Source organism: Zootoca vivipara, chromosome 14, assembly GCF_965207765.1.
Source record: "Zootoca vivipara chromosome 14, rZooViv2.hap1.1, whole genome shotgun sequence".
Classification (NCBI taxonomy): Eukaryota; Metazoa; Chordata; class Lepidosauria; order Squamata; family Lacertidae; genus Zootoca; species Zootoca vivipara.
This window is the reverse complement of record NC_142597.1, coordinates 12,033,512-12,054,531: the sequence shown is the minus strand read 5'-3', so window position 1 is coordinate 12,054,531 and position 21,020 is coordinate 12,033,512. Positions and strand designations below refer to the sequence as shown.

The 21,020-nt window shown below is 45.6% G+C and overlaps 1 protein-coding gene across 6 annotated transcripts in view; it reads left to right on the top strand.

The window, feature by feature from the left end:
• PKNOX2 (PBX/knotted 1 homeobox 2) overlaps nt 1–21,020 on the top strand; it is a 411,946-nt gene that overhangs the window by 286,643 nt on the left and 104,283 nt on the right. For all 6 annotated transcript variants that reach the window (XM_088658020.1, XM_088658019.1, XM_088658018.1 and 3 more), the window contains one exon: nt 12,971–13,110. In XM_088658020.1, coding sequence (XP_088514146.1) covers nt 12,971–13,110 — 140 coding nt within the window. The remainder of the gene's footprint in view (nt 1–12,970; nt 13,111–21,020) is intronic.

Genomic DNA, 21,020 nt, shown 5'->3' with positions numbered 1-21,020 from the left:
TTTCTCCCAATCCCAGAAATTCTGCAAATGGTCTGGGCTTTGGCAGGCACAAGTTGCAGGCACAAGTTGTTCTGTGGGAGTCTTAACAGAGAAGTGCTTGGGAAGGAAGCAGCAGGCACAGAGATAGTGTTATTGGAATGGGCATCCAGCTTTTTCACATCTTTTTTTGCCCTCTGATCTGTAGGGATTTCTGCTGGTTGGGACAGCAATGAAATGGCTGCATTTGAGCATCCAGTCTCTGTGCATTTTTTTGTAAAAGTCCTGTTCTCTGCAGAATTCTGCCTTTGGATTTTAGCCATGTCCTCTGATGCGTTGCAGATTTGGACAGAAGTCCAAGGTTCCAAGGTTTAACCCAGGTGGCGCTGTGGTTAAACCACTGAGCCTAGGGCTTGCCGATCAGAAGGTCGGCGGTTCGAATCCCTGCGACGGGGTGAGCTCCCGTTGCTTGGTCCCAGCTCCTGCCAACCTAGCAGTTCGAAAGCACGTCAAAATGCAAGTAGATAAATAGGAACCACTATAGCGGGAAGGTAAACGGCGTTTCCATGTGCTGCTCTGGTTTGTCATGCTGGCCACATGACCTGGAAGCTATACGCTGGCTCCCTCGGCCAATAATGTGAGATGAGTGCGCAACCCCAGAGTCGGTCACAACTGGACCTAATGGTCAGGGGTCCCTTTACCTTTTATATATTAATAGCCCTGACTCACTTGGAATCCTTATGGAAGCTTTTAACTGACAGGTTCGCTTTTGTCAGATGCTCAATTATTATTTAAGTGGTTCCTTAAAGATTCCTGAAATTAGCCGAAATAAAAGTTCTATCTATAGTTATCTATTTCAGCAAAGTTTGTTCCATGCTTATCATTTCATATTTCTCTTTCTTTCTTTCTTTTTGCATTTTACATTTTTATTGATTTGGGTTTGTTTGTTTGTTTGTTTGTTTTTGCAAGTTATAAAAATAGCACACCAACCAAGCAATCATCATCTCCACAACCAAGCCATCTCCTCTCACAGACACACATTTATTTATGTACCTTGGAGCACAGTTGTTGCGTCCCAAACATCTGAAAGACCCAGTGCCAATAGCAGCACGTCTAGCATTTGGAGCCAAATTTAAATGGCGTCAAAGGCAAGCAGCACACACATAGGAACAATTGGGAACCCTATCTGATATGCTATAAGTGTCATTGCGCAGCTTGTGAGCTCTCTCAGTGGCATGTGGCCTCCCCACATTTCGCAAATGAGCATGCTTATAACAGCCATGTCCCCATAACAAGGCAAAGTTTGCAAGCCTTTCCATTTTCCATTTTAAAAACCAAGGGAGTGTTTGCTCATAAGAGATCCTAGAAAAGCAAAAGCATAATTTCCTTCTAGGGATCACTTGTCCTGATTCTCTGAGAGCCTGTTGGTCAAAAGGTTTTGTGGCATAGTGGTTAGAGCGTTGGACTGGCTTGGGGAGACCTGGGATTGAATCTCACTCAGCCATGAGGTTCACTGGCAATTGACTTTGGGTCAATTGCCATCTCTCAGCCTAACCTACTTCACAGGGTTATTGTAAGGATAAAATTGGAGGAGTGTGCATGTATACTACCTGAGCAACCTGTGCAATAAACGTGTACCAGATGAAAATAAAATAAAATATAAACTATTGGCCAGCCTCTTGCCAAGCTCTTTCTGATCCCTTTTGCAAGAGCTTCTGGGTGCTTGGGAACTAGAACAGCCATATCAGCCTCACTCAGTGTGCAGCAGCAACAGGGCCAGCTCTAACCATTAGGCAGAATAAGGAAGCCTTCTCAGGCAAATGATCTGGGGTGTCATGAAAGGGCAGGAAATGGTTAGTTAGTTTTTACTGCCAGGGAACATACTTGTGGGATTTATCGTCTCAGGTGTGAAAGTAGCTTGACTGCTTTTAGATGGTATGGGTTGTAGCCAACCAAATTCTACTCATAGTAGCCCCATTGAAATGAGTGGGTCTCAGTTGTGTCCTTCAATGTCAATGGTCTCCTCTGAGTAGGACTAACATTGGATGCAACCCTATGGACCTTGACTGGGGGTTGCAGGTACTATTTGTTATTCCTCAGGCAGAAAAATGTATTGGGCCAGATCTGTGCAGCATACAAGGTTAATGGGAGAGTCCTGGTAAAGGGTTACATCCAAGGCTAGTCCTACTCAGAGTCAACCCGCTGAAGTTAATAGACTTCATTAATTAGCTTCGTTAATTTAGCTTCATTAATTTCAGCAGGCCTACTTTAGGACTGGCATTGGGTGCCAAAGTACAGAGCTTGCAAAGTTCTAGTTCAACATGTCCAAAAAGGAACTAATTCCAGTTCATGTTTACCCTTTGGCAAAGCAAACTGCTTCTATTCACATTCAGTTCATCGTTCAAGTCCGTACCATAGGTGCCAACTCCCAGATGGAAAAATCCGGGATCGGCACCGGAAGTCGCGCTGCAGCCATTTTGGAACTGGGCAGAGCAGCACCAGAAGTCGCTTCTACACATGCTCTGCCCATTTCCAAAATGGCCGCAGCACCAGAAATCGCTTCTGCGCATGTCCAGAGACTCCAGACATGCACAGAAGGAGCCTCCCCAGGCCAGTAAGAATCCAGGGGATTTACGGGGGGGTTAAATCCGGGCTGCCAGCGGGAAACGGCTGGAAAATCAGGGGTTTCCCGGGGAATACAGGAGACCTGGCAGCTATTGTCCGTACATACAATCCTCAGCACAAACCCCACTAAAAATCAGCATTCACAAGAGGGTTACAAGCTGCTGTGCTAAAGTATAAAATATATGTAAGAAGACTAAGAAAAACAACAGAACGCACCACAGTGGAATGTGAACTGTTTAATTTTATTTTCCCCAACAAGAATTATCTTTAGGCTTAAAGGTTCAAAGAGACTAAAGAAAAAACCACATTAGTGAAGTGAGTGAATTAAGTTCATTTTGAGGTAGAACTTTGAATGATTTCTTGTTCACCTTCAACTAGAATACCCCAAAATGAACTTAATTCACATTTTGTTCACCCAGCAGTCATGAGACCTACTTTCAGGTGTAGCTCACATATTTCCAAACGTCACTAAACCAAACTAGTTCCTTCCAAGCACTGACAAAATACGAGAGGAAGTGGCTGTGACCCTGGTTAGGTGCAGGAGTGGAAAGAGGAATGCAAGTGTTCTGTGCACACACAGAGAGTGTGAGCGTGAGAGCTGATTTGTTTCGCTTCTGGCTTTCTGAGATATGTGGCAAGGGGCAGCTCCCTGCATTGCGAAGGCCACTTTGCCACCTCGTAGAGGATTTCTGGGCTGGAGTGAAATCTTTGCGTTATGAGCCTCTTTCAAAGTCACACGGGCCTCTTTATCCTCATCTCTTAAATGTGTCCCTCTGGTGAGAAAGGTCACTTTGCACAAATGATACCTTGGTGGGGTTTTTATGGCTCTTGGAACTTCTGTGTCATCGTTTGTTCGCTTCGCTGCTCCTCTTGGTTCCTTCTTTCACTTCTTCCCCCCACCCCCACCCCCCACTCCAACGAACTAAGTTGAATAGACGTGGTGTTTTATCAAACACAGCTCCATTTCCCATTAGCTGTTCCTTGAGTGTGACTTCTTTCCTGCTTAGGCAGCTGAAACTGGAGACGGAAGAGGCAGCGGGGAAATGTAGTTAACTGTTCATTCCTACTGGGAGTTTCGGAGGGGGGGGGATTCTGACACTAGAAGAGTTTCATCATACTGTCACACTTTCCCACCAAAGTCTGTTTGAATTCTTTTACTTGTGCAAAGAAGGGCAATAGTGGAAGACTGCTAAAAATGAAATGGAACACCAACGCCCCAGCCCGAATCCGTCAGGAATGACCACCACGCCCAAACACAGAAACAGTTCAGGTTCCAGGTGCTTTTTCCCCCATCCCTCCCAGCCACCCTGATCCCCAAAATACCCTCCTGGGCAAGCACCTTGAACTCTCTCCCTGCATTCCCTCCCTGTAGTTTCCTTGGGAAACTGCCTTTGCCTCCGATCAGTGTTTTGTGGCAGGGATACCAGCGCATACCAGAAATGGAGGCAGAAATTTGTTGCAGTGCATACCAAAAATTTAGGTTTGCACAGTTAAAAATGGATGGAATCACTCTGTCACCCAGTCCACCCCAACCTTTTAAAGTGGTTTTTCAGAGTTTAGATATTGACTGAGAAACACACTGAAAAACGCAGGATTAATGAACTATTAGCAGGAAGATGTGTAAATGTTGCATGAGCAAATGAGGATGTCAGGCTTTCAAATTTCAGCGACACCCTGTGCGGGGCCAAAATCCGCCCACGACACCCTCTGGCCCATCGTCTTCCATTCTGCTCAGTTAACTGCATCACAGTTTCAACAGCCTGCAGGGGCCCCGTAGAGCCAGCTCCCAGTGCAGCAGAACTGGTTGGACTGCCATAAATCCACCTCTGAATTTCCACTGTTGTCAGCGGCGTAGCGAGCCGCTGTGACACCCAGGGCGGCAAATTGCGAATCAGGGTGATTGCTCAGTAAACTGGTGGTTGGTCAGGAGCCATCCTTAAACTGCCAAGGGCCACTGCAGCCTTTTATCATGATGTAATAGGAGTTAGGTCTCTTCTGCATTGCACCACCACCACAACTACCACCACCCTAGAGCGATCCAACCCAAACTGGGACCTAATCACAAATGCTGGACCAGGCACCAAGCCCTGGACCAGGCATAGCCCTAGTTTGAAAGTTGTTCCTGTTGCGTGTTCAGACATTTAAACCTCCCCCTTAAATTGACACAAGACTCAAAGTTTGGTTTGGTTTTAGGCCACAACTTTATTGATTACAGAAAGTGAGTGGTTTCATAGGCTCTGGTTCGACTAGCTCCCTGCACCCTTGCACAGGTAGTCAGCCTAGGATGAACACCTAGATAGGCGGAAAGCCGGGAACAGACTCAGGCACAGGCACAACCCCCTCACAGGGTTGACTAAACCATTGAGTCCCTAGATTCCTTTAACGGAATACCCTTCACATAGGGATGGCGAGAGCGTTCCCCCATCCCTATCACCTGAACCAGAGCCTATCCGCAACCTTACAAGTTGTGACGATTTGCTACGTGGCAGGCGAAACCCAAGTGGCACCAGCCAATCAGCCAAGTGGGAAAAATTCCTGACATGCCCCTGTCCCAATGACAGGCGACACAGGAAGGCATAGCAAGGTCAAGTGCAAGCCCTAAATATAGGGAGAGGTGGGCGGGTGTTCCAATGCCCACACCGAAAGAGGAAGCTCTGGGTCACGTGCATGGGTATATATAGGTCCCTTGATCTGTTTAGCCTGCATCCCATTGGCCTGATTGAACCCTGCATCAAGGGACTTACCAATTGGGTGTTGTGGCTATCCAATCTTACCCACCCACAGCACAGGGTTTGGTTGCTAGGTCTTACCGCAACACGTGCCCTTGTTAAAGGAGGACATGATCTTTCATCTAATTCTGTTATCTGGCCTGTAAGAGAGAAATTCCTATGAGCTTCTGCCCATATAGGGTATAGGGTTATAAAGACCAGAACAAGCCTCTTGAGAAATAGCTTCTATCCAAGAGCAATTTCGGTTTTGAACGCAGCAAAAGGCAGTCTGTGAGGGAGGGTCTGTATTCAATTGTGGGGCATCAGAGTTTTAGGGGGCAATCAGGAGGGGTATTAGAGTTTTTAGGGGGTTAATCATGTATAGGCAGGATGGGAAGTGAGTCGATATGCATTTTTGGGGTAGTAGGCTGGTGGTTGTTGTAAGTTTGATGTAGATTCTCAGTTTCGTTGTTCTGCATGGGACAATGACAATAAAGATTACCGTATCGTATCAAGTGTTTAGGAATAGATGGACTTGCCTTTGGGTTCAGGTTGGACTAAATGACCATTGAGGTTCCTAATGTACCATGGGCCTATGGATTTTGCACTTCTGTAGCATATCATCATCATCGTAGCCTGTTTAATCGTGTGCCACTTTCCCACAGAATTGTGCCCAAAGTGGTTTACAACATATCAAACAAACTGCAAGTTTTTTAAAACACACACACACACACATTTTGTACATACGAAGCATCACCCTGTTCCAGATGCTGTAGTTTGGATATGAGACACAAATCTTCAGTCTTCCAGGGGCCCCGAACCACCTCACAGCTGGGGAGTTGCAGAAACTCTCTGCCCGGCTTTTCACCCACCAAACAGGTCTTATGTCTGATGTTATTTTGTGGCGATGACCCTCCTTCCCATGAAATAAGACACAAGACACACTGTATAGATTTTAATTGGGCGAAAAGGCCACAACTTTATTGGTTTCGGATGTTGAGCGGTATTGGCTTAGGCATTGGAACCTAACCACTAAATCTGACTGTAGCCCGTGTGTTGCAGTCTGTGAGAAGTTAACCACCAGCAAGGTGCCCAGTGATGTACATCTACCGGAACCGCCTTCTGTGGCTGTCGTTGGGGCATGCATTACGGCCCTGACCTCCGCAGGCTCAGGACAAGCTCCGCCCCCAACACCTTTATCGGAATATTTCACTACTCTCTGGGCAGATGATGACGTAATTTATGCTAATTTCCAATGCCTAACCGCCAAACCAAAGTTGTGACGAATTGCTATGAGGTAGGCGAAAAAACCATCTTGGCTAGCCCAAGTGGGGAAAGTCCTACCAGGCCCCCTGGCCAACCAAGGCGACCAACCGAAGTCCATAGCAGCGTCAGCCTAGCCTAAAGGGTGGGCGGGCGGGTGATCCGAACAGTTGAGGGGGAAGCGGGCAAAGAGGCAGAGTTCCCGCCTCCGCTCTGTTTAAAGGGGGGTGAGGCCCTGCCCCCTAGCCGACCTTATTGGTCAGCCTGGGCGTGACGTAGGCGGGAACTCCCTGCACGCGAGGGGCTGGGCTCCCAGCCCCATCGCGGGAGTGCAGAAGGGTCCCGCCCACAACACCACCTCCGTTGGGATGCGGAAGTGGTTTTGTGGGCTCTCATCCCACCTGGGAAGGTATTTAGATTCTCCTGAAACATACCTGTTTGTGATTTTGCAGAAAGAGTTCTTGTGTGAAAGCATCATTTTTACAGAAAAGCCCGGACAGAAGGCAAAAGTAGACTTCCTATTCCAGTAGCTTAGCATAAATATCCTCTCCCCCTGCCCCCACCAAATAAAAGGCTGCTTGATGGGGCTTTTCAAAGGCAGCAGAACTGACTGTCATAAAAGGGCTGGATTTTATGAAAATAAAGAGGAAGCAATGGGAAAAACATCCTTTGAGGACGGAGCAACTGCTTTAATAATCTTCTGGTTCTGCTAGGGGCCAGTAATATTGAGCATAATCTCTCCAAATACACAGGAGAATCTGTCTTTTGAAAATTGGGAATCTGCATAAAAATCCTGCACTTCATATGTTGCTTTATAATAAATTAAAGCATTTCTAATGGAAGTTCTTTCCCTGCTATTTTGTCCTTGAAGTTTAGGGAATAAAGTCCTGAAAAGTGAGTGCATACATTAAAGATGCAATATGTTGTGGATGAACCCTGGTGATCAGAGTACAGGCGGTGAAACTGCACTTGATCGTTGTCAGTCAGATGAACAAGAAGACGGTTTGGCTGTCTCTGTTTTCTGATTTTCTGTCTTGGTATATCGCTCTCGGACAGTAAAGACCACATAAACCTGGTGCAACTGAGAAGGGTGGAATCATCTGTGTGCTGCTGTTGCATGTGTAGACCCTTTAACCTTCCCCAAATAAATTCAGACAAGACTCAAATTTTTGGTTTGGCTTTTGGCAGAATTTAGGCCACAACTTTATTGATTACAATCAAGTGAGTGGCTGCATAGGCTCTGGTTCGACTAGCTCCCTGCACCCTTGCAGGCAGCGCTGACCCAGGGCACACCATAGGTCAGCCTTGGGTAAACACCCAGCACAGTGGAAGGCGGGGTCAAGCCATTCCACCAGCCAGATGCCCCCCTGGACTCTGGCTCTGGGCAGAACCCCTCTCAGAGAAGACCAGCCAAGAGTCCCAGGATTCCTTCAACGAAATACCCATTGCATAGGGATGGCGAGAGCATTCCCCCATCCCTATCACCTGAACCAGGGCCTATCCTCAACCTTACAAGTTGTGACAATTTGCTACACAGCAGGCAAAACCCAAATGGCACCAGCCAATCAGCCAAGTGGGGAAAATTCCTGCCATGCCCCTGTCCCAATGACAGGTGACACAGGAAGGCATAGCAAGGTCAAGCGCAAGACCTAAATATAGGGAGAGTTGGGCGGGTGTTCCAATGCACTGGCCCAAAAGAGGAAGCTCAGGGACATGTGCATGGGCTTATATAGAGGTCCCTCGATACAAATTTGCTGGCATCCCATTGGTCTGATTGCACCCAGCATCGAGGGACCTCCAATAGGGTGTTGTAGCCATCCAAACATTCCCACCTACAGCACAGGGTCTGGTTTCCAGATCACACCACAACAGGTGCCTTCTTGTTAGGGAGGACCCGATTAAGCAGTATACCCCAAATTGACTTAGGCGTTTTCATGCTAGTGAGAGACTTGAAGTCTGGTATGTGTGCAGCCCACGGTGATACAAATCTTATCCTGATTAAATAAATGAGGCATACATTTTGATGTTTCTGCTGATGCTCCTCCAACTGTTGCTCATTTCTCATGCTATCATGGAAATGAAAACAAATGGGCGACCAGAACATCATGTATCTGGTCCCCCACTTGCTGTCATTTCCATGTCAGGTTTCTTAATCTAAGCCACTGTAAGTGGCCTTTTTTTTTTACCGTGTTCTGTTCCATTTGTAATATTTGTAGTTCATTTTTATTTTTTACTCTTTGGTAAGCTAATATGGGAATGCTAACTGGTCGATGAAAGACAAGACGTATCTTTAGAAATAATTAAAATGTATTTTGGACCAGCTGTAGTTTCCTAACTGTCTCACAAGGAGAGAATTGCAGTAGCCCAACCTGGATAGTATCAAGAAAAGTAGCAATATAAATAAATAAGTATATGAGTATAAATGTAATAAATAAATGTGTAAGTTATAAACAGACGCACTGGTACTGTAGTTTCTTCTTTTGCCACAAACGCTTCCTTTATTTTACCTTCTCATATTTGCCTCTTCTTAAAGAGATGCTGTGAGCCAGCGAAGCCTTGGAACGTTCCCCAATAGGACTTCGTCATAGTCAGCAAGTTGGTGCTTTGATCAATCATTAGCACCAACCTTCTGGTTTAATTAAGTCCAAAGAAAGTGACCCGGGGAAGGCAGGCTGGATGGCTTCATGTCAGAGCTGCGTTAACGGGCGACAATGGTACTGTGTTAAAATGCATTAACGTTCACTTTTACATTCCTCTCATCTCTTTAAAAGCTCCAAAATCTCTTGCATTACACAGACCTCTGGTCACTTGGCTGTGAAATGCATTCAGTCCGTAGCAATGGAGGCAATACAATTGCTTTAAATCCTGTTTAGAATTTCCAAAAGCCCTTTGGAAGCCCATAGTGATTCATTAGCCTTGTTCAGGCCAGCAACAATGGAGGCGACAAGGCATTTGCACCATGAATTTTTCGGAGATTTAGTCCGAGCGCTTCCTTTGTGCCTTTCTTTCTCAGCTTTCTGCCATTGCCATATATATATCCTTTGTTTTATTTCACTCTGAAGTTTTCAACTCCTTTTCTCCATACTGCAGGAGAACAATCTGCTACTTCAGAGATCAACCCAGATGTTTTCTTTTAGTGCTACTACAGCTGTTGCCAGGGCTTTTCTTGCTTTGCTTTGGTGACACGTTACAGGACATGCTTGGTAGCGGCCTCTAGATTATGAAACCACTGTCTGCTTTCTGTTCAGTTGTCCTCCAATCTGGCTACTTTTAGGTGTGTTGTGAAAACCTTTTTATCCCACCAGGCCTTGGGGGGATGTACATTTTTTTCTGTTGACCTTGCTGGTGTTCGGTTCTGCTTGTTTTATATGTTTCTGGTGGGTTTTCTTCTTGTTGTTACTGTAATCCATAGGAGCCAGCTCCTAGGGACTGAGGTCCCTTTGGGCCCCAAAATAAAATATTTGAGGGAGTCACACACACCCCAAGTTGATGGACATTCCCATTCAAATAGTGTGTGTGTGTGTTGTGTCATTATGGTGTGTGTGTTGTGTCCCCCGTGCCGCCCCCCCCCATATTCAAGTTGGCACCCCTGCATTAATTATATATTTGCCGAGCACCTTGTGCTCCCTTTGGGAGGAAGGAGCAGAGTAGAAACCCATTGAATTAGGTCACCATCACATAGCTTCCCCAACCCTTATGTCGGAAATAATGCATTTTGCACAACCTAGAGAGGGGGTTCTCATACACTGATTTAGAAATGGTACACTTTTATCATGTTTGGGAGTGACCAGTTTCAGGATGACGTGAGAACATATGCTTTATTCTCTGTGATTTCTTAGTCTGGCCTGTCTGCCTGGAAGCAATCCCTCCTGTGATCAGTGGGGCTTGCACCCAGGTAAGTACCGGTATGTACAAGATTCTGTCCTAGTCACGTTGGCTGTATTGAATCTCCATGTTCATAGGTAGCGTGCCTTTGAATACCAATGGCTGGCAACGAGAAGAGAGGGATTAAAGGCTCAGATTCTGGGCTTCCCAGAAACATCTGCCTGACCACTATTTAAAAAAAAATCTGGACCAGCTCAGGCTTTGATCTGATCCACCCAGCAGGGCACTTCCTATGATCATCTTGAAAAAAATAAACTTTCACCGTAAAACTTAGCAGGTACCTAGCACTTGTGACTGGTAGTATGTGTATGCCAGGCAAGACTTCCAGGGCTCACTTTGCAGGGTGTTATCGCACAGGCATGCAAGGGACTTGTGGCCCTCCAGATGTTGCTGGCCAGCAACTCCCATAGCGCCCAACCATTGTACATACTGCTTGAGACTGATGAGAGTTGTAATTCAAAAGTATCTGGAAAGCCAGAAGTCCCCCCCCCCCCGCTGCTGTAATAGAACTGCAACCTGAAGAGGGTAAAGTAAGCAACTCGGTGGGCTCGTGATCCTGCTCCTCTTAGCTATGACCTTTTGGTCGATTCCAACAGAGTCTCTTTGCATTGACTTTCTTGAGCAGAATAGGTTGGAAAGACCTCTGCATTGCCCACATTCCTGTCTCCTCTTCCAAGGCAGGCTTAGTACGTTATTGGGATAGCTTGAAACCAGCCTGACCTCTGTCTGTTTGCTGCAAAATACATGAAGGGCATTTAGACCTCATAATCTACTTCTGAGGTATGGAATCCCTTTTCACTGCCAGGAAACCTTATACAGATACATTACCTACTGGAGGTATTTGCACAGGGGCCTTGCTCTTTCTTTCTCTTTTAAGCTTGGCACTGTAACACATTAACAGTGGACTTCATTAGGCATGGAGATAATTGCATTTATTCCAAGGAGCAATGATAGTTTAGCAAAAGCCACGCGCAAAAAGATAGCGCCCAGCCTAGTACCCATCAGCCAAACCACTTCTGTGCTGGTTGTACAATAAGTTCCACTGGAGAATTCCATGTGTGGTTTGACTAAAAGTAAGGACATGAAACAGATACCACCTTTGATTCTACTTTGGTGGGTGGAGAAGGTGGGGTGGAGAGAATAGCAAAAGATAAATGCTACTATTAAAAGATCTGGGTTAAGGGCTAAAAAAGAGGCAGAGGAGTTCATATTCTGCTGCCCAGTGTGGTGGTTAGAGTTGCCTTCCCTAACCTGGTGCCCTCCAAATGTCGGACTGCAACTCCCATCACCCCTGACCATGGGCTGTGTTAGCTGGGCTGGTGGGATTTGTGGTCCGACATCAGGAGGACACAGGTTAGGTAAGGATGGGTAGAGTGTTGAGTTCAAATTCTTACTCAGCCATGAAATTCACAGGGTGTTCTTGAGTCAGCCTTGCCTACTTTGCAAGGTTGTTCTAAAGATAAAGGAGCGGAGAAGAAGTTTATATACTGCAATGAATTTGTTGGAGATAGACCAGGATAAAAACACGAATAAAAATCGTGTAGAGTATAAGAGTTGCAACAGGTTAGACCATCTGATCCCATCTACTATCTATATATATTTACCCCCCCCCATGGGTCAAATAGCAGTTTCTGGTGAAGCATGTTATATTGGGGAAATGGCATATGCGGGGTTAAATATCCCCTTCCTCAGTGTCACAAACCTGATCTGATTCTGAGGCCCTCTTTCATTTGTTTTTAAAATAGACCGCTCTGTTCACATATCTCCGGTGACTTCATCTGTAGCATTGGCTTGAGCTTCCAGTGTTTAATGAAAACCTTTATATAAAACATGCATCCGTGACTAAAGAGAAGATTAAAAATGTTTCAAGAACAAATCAATGAACTGCAAAAGATTCTTGGAACTCCACAAACGCAAACATCATTTTGGCATAAACACAGTTCAACAGCTACATATACAGGAAAGTAGGCTGGCAGCACTCAAATTTCCATATGGAATACAGAAAATGTTGCTTCTTCATATTCTGATATGCTTGCAAGCAAGGATGTAAGGAGGCATCAGTTTTCTGTTCCAACCTGTATTCTTTGCAACCAGCACTGTTTCCGTTCTGCTACAGTTTGGCTTCTGCTAAGATGTACATTATCTGTCTTGCTACTATGGCCCAAACTGACATAATTATGTAATTGAATGCATTTTGACGGGAGGAGAATGTCTAAAGCAATGCAGAAAACAATGTGGTTATTTATGGACTAAAGAAAAAACCCCAATGATTAGCAAATATCAGTTGCATTCACTTGCGTGATTTCCATTCCTGACCTCGGGCGAACATGAGAATGGTGGCAATTTCCACTCGTGCTTCCATTTCCTACAGAACTTTCTGACATCCCTACTTTCAAGCGCCCCGTAGAAATGCTAGTGGAGTTCCCCGCTTCTCCTCCCAAAAGCAAGCGCATGTGCATAATTTGATTTCTTTTGCCTTTAAACCTCTTGCTTTCCTGTCCTCTTCTTAACAGATGACTGCCACAGCGCAACAGCCGGCCAAAGCCCAGCCAGTACACATCAACACACCTTCGGCAGCCGCCAACACTCCTATCCCCAGCACTCCCATCGACCCTCAGGCACAACTGGAGGCTGACAAGCGGGCTGTCTACAGGTACAGAGGGATTCTGCTGCCAGGCTGCTCTTTAATGTCGCTTCCCATCCCTGTAGCGGCATGCTGAGATATTACTGGAATCTGGCCTGGGGCTAACTTGTCAGCGAGATGCTGCACAGAGGCTGCTTCTTAGCCGTCTTTGTCAATAGACTGAAAAAGACAGGTTCCACTGCATGTTAAACTAGGTGAGCCTCAAGCTGAGGACTTAAAAGAGATTTGCTTTCTTTGTTGGAGCTGGAGTTAAATTACAGGCAACAGAATGGTGATGTGGCAATGAATGTTTTGAACGATGGAGGAAAAAAGGCTTAGGGGCCCTGTCGGCGTGATCCGTTTCTTCTTTGGCAATGCAAATGCATTTTGATTCTGCACTTCTGTTTTAGGGGTCGGACACATTCAGAGCACTCAAAAGTAAGGTTGACTCTTGATTTAAAGAAATCTAAAAATTTCCTGGGGGTAGGTAAAGTTAAAGAACCCCCGGGCGGTTAAGTCCCATCAAAGGCGGCTATGGGATTACAGCGCTCATCTCACTTTCAGGCCGAGGGAGCCGGTGTTTGTCCACAGACAGCTTTCTGGGTCATGTGGCCAGCAGGACAAAACCGCTTCTGGCGCAACGGAGGACCGTGGCGAGTGTCAGAGCACACAGAAACGCTATTTACCTTCCCCCTGCAACAGTACCTATTTATCTACTTGCACTGGCGTGATTTTGAACTGCTAGGTTGGCAGGCACTGGGACCGAGGAACGGCAGCTCACCCCGTCGCGGCGACTCGAACCGCCGACTATCTGATCGGCAAGCCAAAGAGGCTCAGTGGTTTAGACCACAGCGCCACCCGCATCCCTCTATCCTTGGATTAAGCTCCATTGCATTCAGTAGGAACATAGAAAAGGGAACCAGCACTGCTTGCCCCACAAAGCAGCCAAATGAGAAACAGGTCTGCTCCGTAGCCACCAGGTGCAAAGGAAGTTGGTTGTCAGTTGGAAATAAAACTGTAGGAGAGAGAAGGAGGATTAGTTGCCCTGCTGGAACCCTTTCCATCTTGTAGTATCCTGGAAGAAGCCATGGCTGACTGGACCCTGGAAGAGGAGCACATTTTGTTGCTGGTCCCACTTGTCAATATCTAAAAGCACTCTTAAAACAATATTAAAATGTATAGCATAAAAGCAACATCTTAGAGAAGAGTCTATACCAGAGGTGACATAATAGCAGTGGTAATTGATTGCATGCATATAATACTCATTTGCTTGTACACCACCAGTGATAACTCATTTTGGGGAATCGCTCTTCGCTTTCTGCACCTACTGCCGATTGCCACTAGGCAGCCAATTGCCAGTGTGGTGCTTGAGTATGTCAACACTCCTGAAGGGGACTTGCTATGCTAGCGTTATGCGAAAAATCCCTCTGCAAATGAGCTGCATGAGTGAGGCAGCCTGCAATTTTGAATCCTTTTGTACTTTTTGATTTCACACTGCATATTAGCAGATTTGTGTTTTATATGTGAAGAAAGGAGCTTGAGAAAAGGGAAGCAGAGACTTTCATGCAGGATAGAACGGCGGCGGGTGGGGTAGGGTGGCAAGGCAAGAAGAAGGGTCTTTGAATCGAAGCCTTGTACATCACACTGAGTGCCTAGAGGGGTTTCTTTTTGTTTTTTGTGTTTTTTTTAATTAAAATTTCTTGCCTCTGGGTAGCATGACAGTTCAAAACCGCATTGGGGATTTTTCATTTCATGTCAATAAATTTAACAAGGCCCTATTCAATTCAAATTAAGGCTTAAGCTGTATCTTTTATGTTCTCCTCTTGGAGAGGACAGATAAAAAAGAAAAATATATGTGGCACTTAATTTCTCGTCCCGCACCTGCATGCTGATGCGCCGAATCCCCCAGCCTAAGCTAAAAGAGAGCAGTAAGAGGAGAATGTGATAGCAGTAAGTTTGTGTTTGTGGTGATTGATGTGTTAGGAAAGATAATCTCTTTCCACCAATCCAAAACTTTGGAACGAAGTGCCTGGTTCTGAATGGAACATGCAGGAGTGTCTTGTTTGCTACCTGGCCAAAGTACAACGCAGTTTGGAAGAGCCTCTGTATAAGATGTGGTACCTTATTTTATATAAGATGTGCTTATTTTACTCTTCTCCTTCCATCCCCTTTTCCAGTTGCCCTGTGTCTACTAGACTGCAAGCCCATGAGCAGGGCTGGTGCCATTGCTCCTAAGTTTTGTTCAGCCCCTACAGAGTTTAGATCTTTCCTGAATCCTCATTGCTGTTGTCTGCATGATTGTTCTGTGTTGGTCAGTAGGACATTGACTGTGGCTGGGTGGGTGGGCAGGAACAAAGGAGAGGAGCAAAGGATGGGTTTTGTTGTTATTAAACAGAAAATTCAGTATTTTAATAGTTAAAGTAACAATAATGATAATGAGTGGTGCTAATTGCAAAATAATCTTAACGTATGAGAAATCTGGGTGTGTATCAGTGATATATCAGGAATATTTCTGTCTCTTTTTCCTTACACACACACACACACACACCAGTGCATAGTATGTCCATGCCTACAAGAGGCAACAGCAAAACTCAGTTGTGGCACACTTTATTATGCCCATCTCCTGTTTTGTTCATGCCACTTACCGAGTTGGCCTTTGATCTCTTCCATCTTCTGCCACTTTTCCCATCTGAAATACATTAGTTGCTATGGAGATGCGTCGGGGAGGGCCTATGCAACTCCCAAATGCAAAGTAAAGGCAGTTTAATAACTGGTGCCTTGGCCTGGAAAATGCTCTGGATTACTTAAGGCCATTACTGGTGTACGTGTCTAATTTGTGCACACTCAGCGATGTGCTCCATAGAAGCAGCCACGGATAGGAAGAGATACACCACCATACCAAGAGCCAAGGCAGGAGGGAACCCAGTTAGGTGCAGCTTCAGAGAGACTTAAATTCCGACAGCCAAATTCTCATTTCTTACTTCCTTGAGCTGGCATACCTCATAGCAGCAACAGTGCACTGGTCAGAGCTGAGCATGAGCAAGGAGGTCCCCACAATAGGATCCAGGAGCAGAAAGAATCAGCTGAGATCTAGGAAAGGCTATCATGAGCCAAGCAAAGTTTCAACCTGATGTTGATAGGAAGGGTACATATGGCATTGTTGTTTGAGCGTGTATGGCAGCCCGCAAAAAATCCTTTGCGGGGCAACCACTATGCCACAGCAGAGTGAGACGGTTCTTAAGTGGTTTGAGCCTATTATGTGCTTAGTGGTGATGTGAGTCAGCTCGGACTCTAAAGAGCTGGTTGAGGATAACACATTTTTTGTCTACAGCGGTTTAATCTATTTCACCGTAATGGACAGAAGTGTTCTGCTTGTTTGTTTTTTGGCTGTTGTGGAAGTGATGCTGCTTGAAAGTAATAACTCATGTGCAGTCTTTGCAACATTTAGCGGAACCCCCATTTATATCCGGAAGCTTTCTTCTGCCAGAGTGCACTCTACGCTTTCCGTAGACATCCAGAGAAATGCACTTTCTGATAGATTTATGGTTAGTGCTGAAATTTATAACTCACTCAGTTGCGTGGGGATCATTTTCTATTTTATTTTCCTTTAATATCTAGTAAAAGCAGCTTTTTTTTCTCGGAGACAATAGAATAAAATGTTTCTGTTGGGAGCCTTTGGCTTGAGGTTGTTCGCTGCTGAAAAAGATTCTGCGGAAAACTCTTCTTTGTGCAGGTTGCAACAAACCTCAAAACCTTGCTTACAAGTTCTTCGTTGATGCTTCGAAGATACGGGAGGGGTCCAAGCGCTGCCTCCCTTTATTCTGAAACCTGCACAAAGTTTTATGGAATAACTGTCCCATTATTTTAAAGCCTGCACAAACATTTTGCACAGGAAATGTGGGGTGAAATGACTGAAAATGAATTGGGGCCTGTCAAGCAGCTCCTTGGTCAACAAAATCCCTTGGACCAGGGGCTTCAGTGTTTAATCAGGCCAGTTCCTCACTCAACATACTGTATTTTTTCGTGTATAACATGTATAAGCAACCCCTATTTTTTCGGACCGCAACAAAAAAATTGGGTGAGAGGAGATTGCCCAGAGTTGTTGAGCTTCAAAGAAAATAAGATCGTCTTATACAAGGAAAAATATTGTATCCCACAATGCTAAATCTTTCCTTATTGGGTAGACATCAGAGGCAACAACTCCCTGAACAAATAAAACCCACTTGACTTTGTCCTCTTTGGTTCCTTCTGATTACCCCTTATCAGAGCCGTAACTAGGTGATCTTGCACCCCTGGCAGAACTGTCCAGATTGCGCCCCCTAGCCACGGACAAATTAGCTCTTCTTTCCGCCTCTCCTTCAACCCCCAACCCCCATTCAATTCATTCTCTATTTAAAACTTTTTCTTATGAGGCAATAATCAATATTTTTATTTATAGACATATTTATGGACATATTTTTGCAGGGAAGCCTTTGCCTGCGCCCCTGGCGGGGGCCCATCTCACCACCCCCTAGCTACGGCCCTGCCCCTTATTGCTGCATATCATAATACTCCATGTTTTCCCTTTCTCATTTTATCTCAAGGTAATTTTTACTGCTGAATTTACTCTAGTCTTGCCAGCGTTCTAACCTGTTTACAATGATTCTTCAAATATTCAACAAACATTTTCCAATCTTCCTTAAATACCCTTTCTTCTCGATCTCTTATTCCGCTGGTTAAACTTGCCAATTCTGCATACTCCATCATTTTCATCTGCTACTCCTCCTCCTGCTCCCTCCCTCCATTTCTGGGCATGTGCCATTTTTGGGCTGCCATAGTTGCATAAATAAACAGATCCTTTTGATCTCTGGGGACATCTGACCCGGTTATTCCTAAAAGAAAGGCTTCTGGTCTTTTTATAAAAGACCTTTTTTCATTTCATTATATATCATCTCCCAGAAGCCCTTAGCCAATTTACATGTCCACCACCTATGGTAAAACATGCCTTCTGTTTCTTTGTATTTCCAGCAGTTACCTGATTCTGGTTTATGCATATTTGCTAACTTACTCGCCGTCTGATACCACCTTCATAAAATTCTCTCTTAACACATAACACACTGTAAATTTTAAATCCCAACTGGGGATATTCCCAGCACTACTTGAAGGCACCAGGGATTGAACCTGAGATTTTCTGCGAGCAAAGCACATGTTCTATCATTGAGCTATGACCCTTCCCCATTCCCATCATTTGCAATAGGTTAAAAAAGGGGGGAACAGGGGTACTATGGGGTCTGTAGCCCATGTGCTCGGATGGCAACGTGGTGAACTTTTCAGAGCACAGCCCTCCCTTTGAATGGCTGTCACAGGACAGTTGTCTGAAAAAGTCCGGTTTAAATATGAACAACCATTAGACGTGAGAGCAGGAGGGGTCTAGAAGCAGTGCCGGAGGAAGCCGCTCGGGCACCTGGGATGGCGCACCCAGGGGCGGGGTGGGGCGGGCCACCCATCAGGGCCATCTTAAGGTCCTCGGGCGACCAGGTGCAGGGATCCCTCGGGCGCCCTCCCACTCTTTTAAAAAAAGGGGGAAACTCTTACCTGGCGTGCCGGGCAGCGGGAGCCTCATGGCGGCCCCCGCGCCTCACAGGGGGGCCGTGCTGTGCCAGAGGCCGCCCACCTGTCCGATGCTGCCAGATTGAGTTGGGGAGGGGGCGCCGCTGCTCCGTGTGGCCTTCCTTCCTTCTCCCAGCGGGCCAGGGTGCCTGGGCAGGCCAGGCCGCGCCAGGTTCCTTTCCGCCAACAGGGCGCTGTGTTTCATTGGTAGAGGTGCTGCCATGTGGCATCACCTCTACCAATGAAACGCAGCGCCAGGGTGAGGGGTGACCCTGGCGCTGCAGAGCGGAACAGGGTCCTAGTGCCCCTGTTCCACTCGCTTACCTCCCTGCTCTCCTGGCTTGGCTGGTAGAGGGCAAAGGGAGGCTGCCGTGAAGTTTCCCCACTTGCTGGGGCGCCCCTCAGTGCCCCCTGATCACCGTGGCACATTGCGCCACTAGAGTCAATGGGCGAGCTGGGCCTGCCACCCATAGGGGCAGGGCGAGCCACCCATAGGGGTGGGGCACACCATGAGGCCTCCGGAGTCTGCCTGCCTCCTCCCCCTCAGCTGCCCCACAGCTGGGGGGAGGCAGCGGGCAGACCGTTTGGGCAGCGCAGAGCCTGCACACACCCAAGCCACTGTGTCTCTCCTAGGAGGAACGCATGGCTCGGGTGCGCTGCAGGCCCCATGGTTAGTGCCGCCCGGCATTTTGTCACCCCCCTCAGTGGTGACACCCGGGGCAACCGCCCCCCACCGGAACCCCCCTTCCTCTGCCCCTGTCTAGAAGTTGCCCATTTGTAAAAAAAACAACAACACAGAAGACAGGAAACAGCAGTTACAAGGCTCAGTCACAGACCCCCATCTGCACTAAACATTTAAAGCAGTATCGTACCACTTTAAACAGCCATGGCTTCGCCCAAAGAATCATGGGAGTGTAGTTTGTTGAGGCTGCTGAGAGTAAAGAGGCCCCCAGTTCCCTTATGGAAGAGGGGGATTTGATTGCTGAACCACACAGGGAATTGCAGCTTTGAAAGGGGGAGAGGAGTCTCTTAGCAACTCTCAAGAGCCTTAACAAACTACAGCCTCCAGGATTTTTTTTTTGGGTGGGAAGCTATGATTGTTTAAAATGGCATGATAGTTCTTCAATTGCACAGTGCAGTCTTTCCCTCTGCGGTGAAATGCATTGTATTTCTTCCTTTCTTTTTAAATTGTTTTTTTATAGATTTTTTTATAAATATATATAAATTCATTTTCATAGACTAACAAAATAATATCATTTTTAACTTGTAGACCGAGTTATGAGAGAGAATGAATGCCAGAGTTATTGCAATTGCATTATAGTTTACAATAACACTAGATGTTATTTAGACTGGTGAACACACAGGCAAGCAATAGCTCATACCAGTAACAATTCAAAATTATATGATTCAATACTCGTTCTTTTTATCATTAGTTACATATATAAAACTTAAATAGAGAAATAATAGTGGGTGAAGGGGGTGTATTTCTTTCTACATTATAGTAATTATTTTTGAATTTGCACCTTATTTATTTATTTAAAGAATTTTTTCTCCCGCTCTTCAGCCATAGAATAAAATAAAAAGGCTTCGAGGGGCTTACAGATCGCTCAAAGAATCTAAAAAGAAACAGCACCAAAGGAAAATGTATTGGGAGGGAGGAGGGAATTAGAAAACTTGGGCGAGCTGGGACTCTCGCCTCAGTTCTTGCAGACATTAAGGGAGGTTTTCAGCTTTTCAAACACTCCTGCTTGATTACTTGTGACATCTCGAATCCCTAAATTCTATCAATTTCAGTAGAATCTGATCACAACTAAATTGGCCTGAATCCAATAGATGTGTGTGCAACAGTTTGGAGTACCATATTTTTCTGTATATAAGATGCCCTCGTGTATAAGATGCCCCCTACTTTTGAAATTGCCCCAAATTTAGTAAATGTACATATGCACTATCCGTGTATAAGATGCCCCCAGATTTTAAACCTTATTTTAAAGTGTTTTTTTAAAAAAACAAAAACAAAAAAACCTAGTCTTATGCATGGAAAAGTACAGTAAATTGTTGTATACGTCCCTGCTGGCCTTATAAACAATGAGTCACTGACCATCTAAGAGACTTTTAATGTAATGTAAATGAACTTATATGTGCTAACTCTGGGAATTCTTGATCACGCTTGATGACAGATTTTTGGTATTATGGTCTCTAACTATTGGTGTGGGGGACAAGTGAGGCAGATTATAAAGGCCATGAAAAATGTTACTGCTGGGATAATTACCTGGACTAAACAAAAAGCCATCAAATTGAGAGCTGGAGGAGAAATTCTGCCCTATCCAGGTGGGGCGGATCAAATCAAGGCC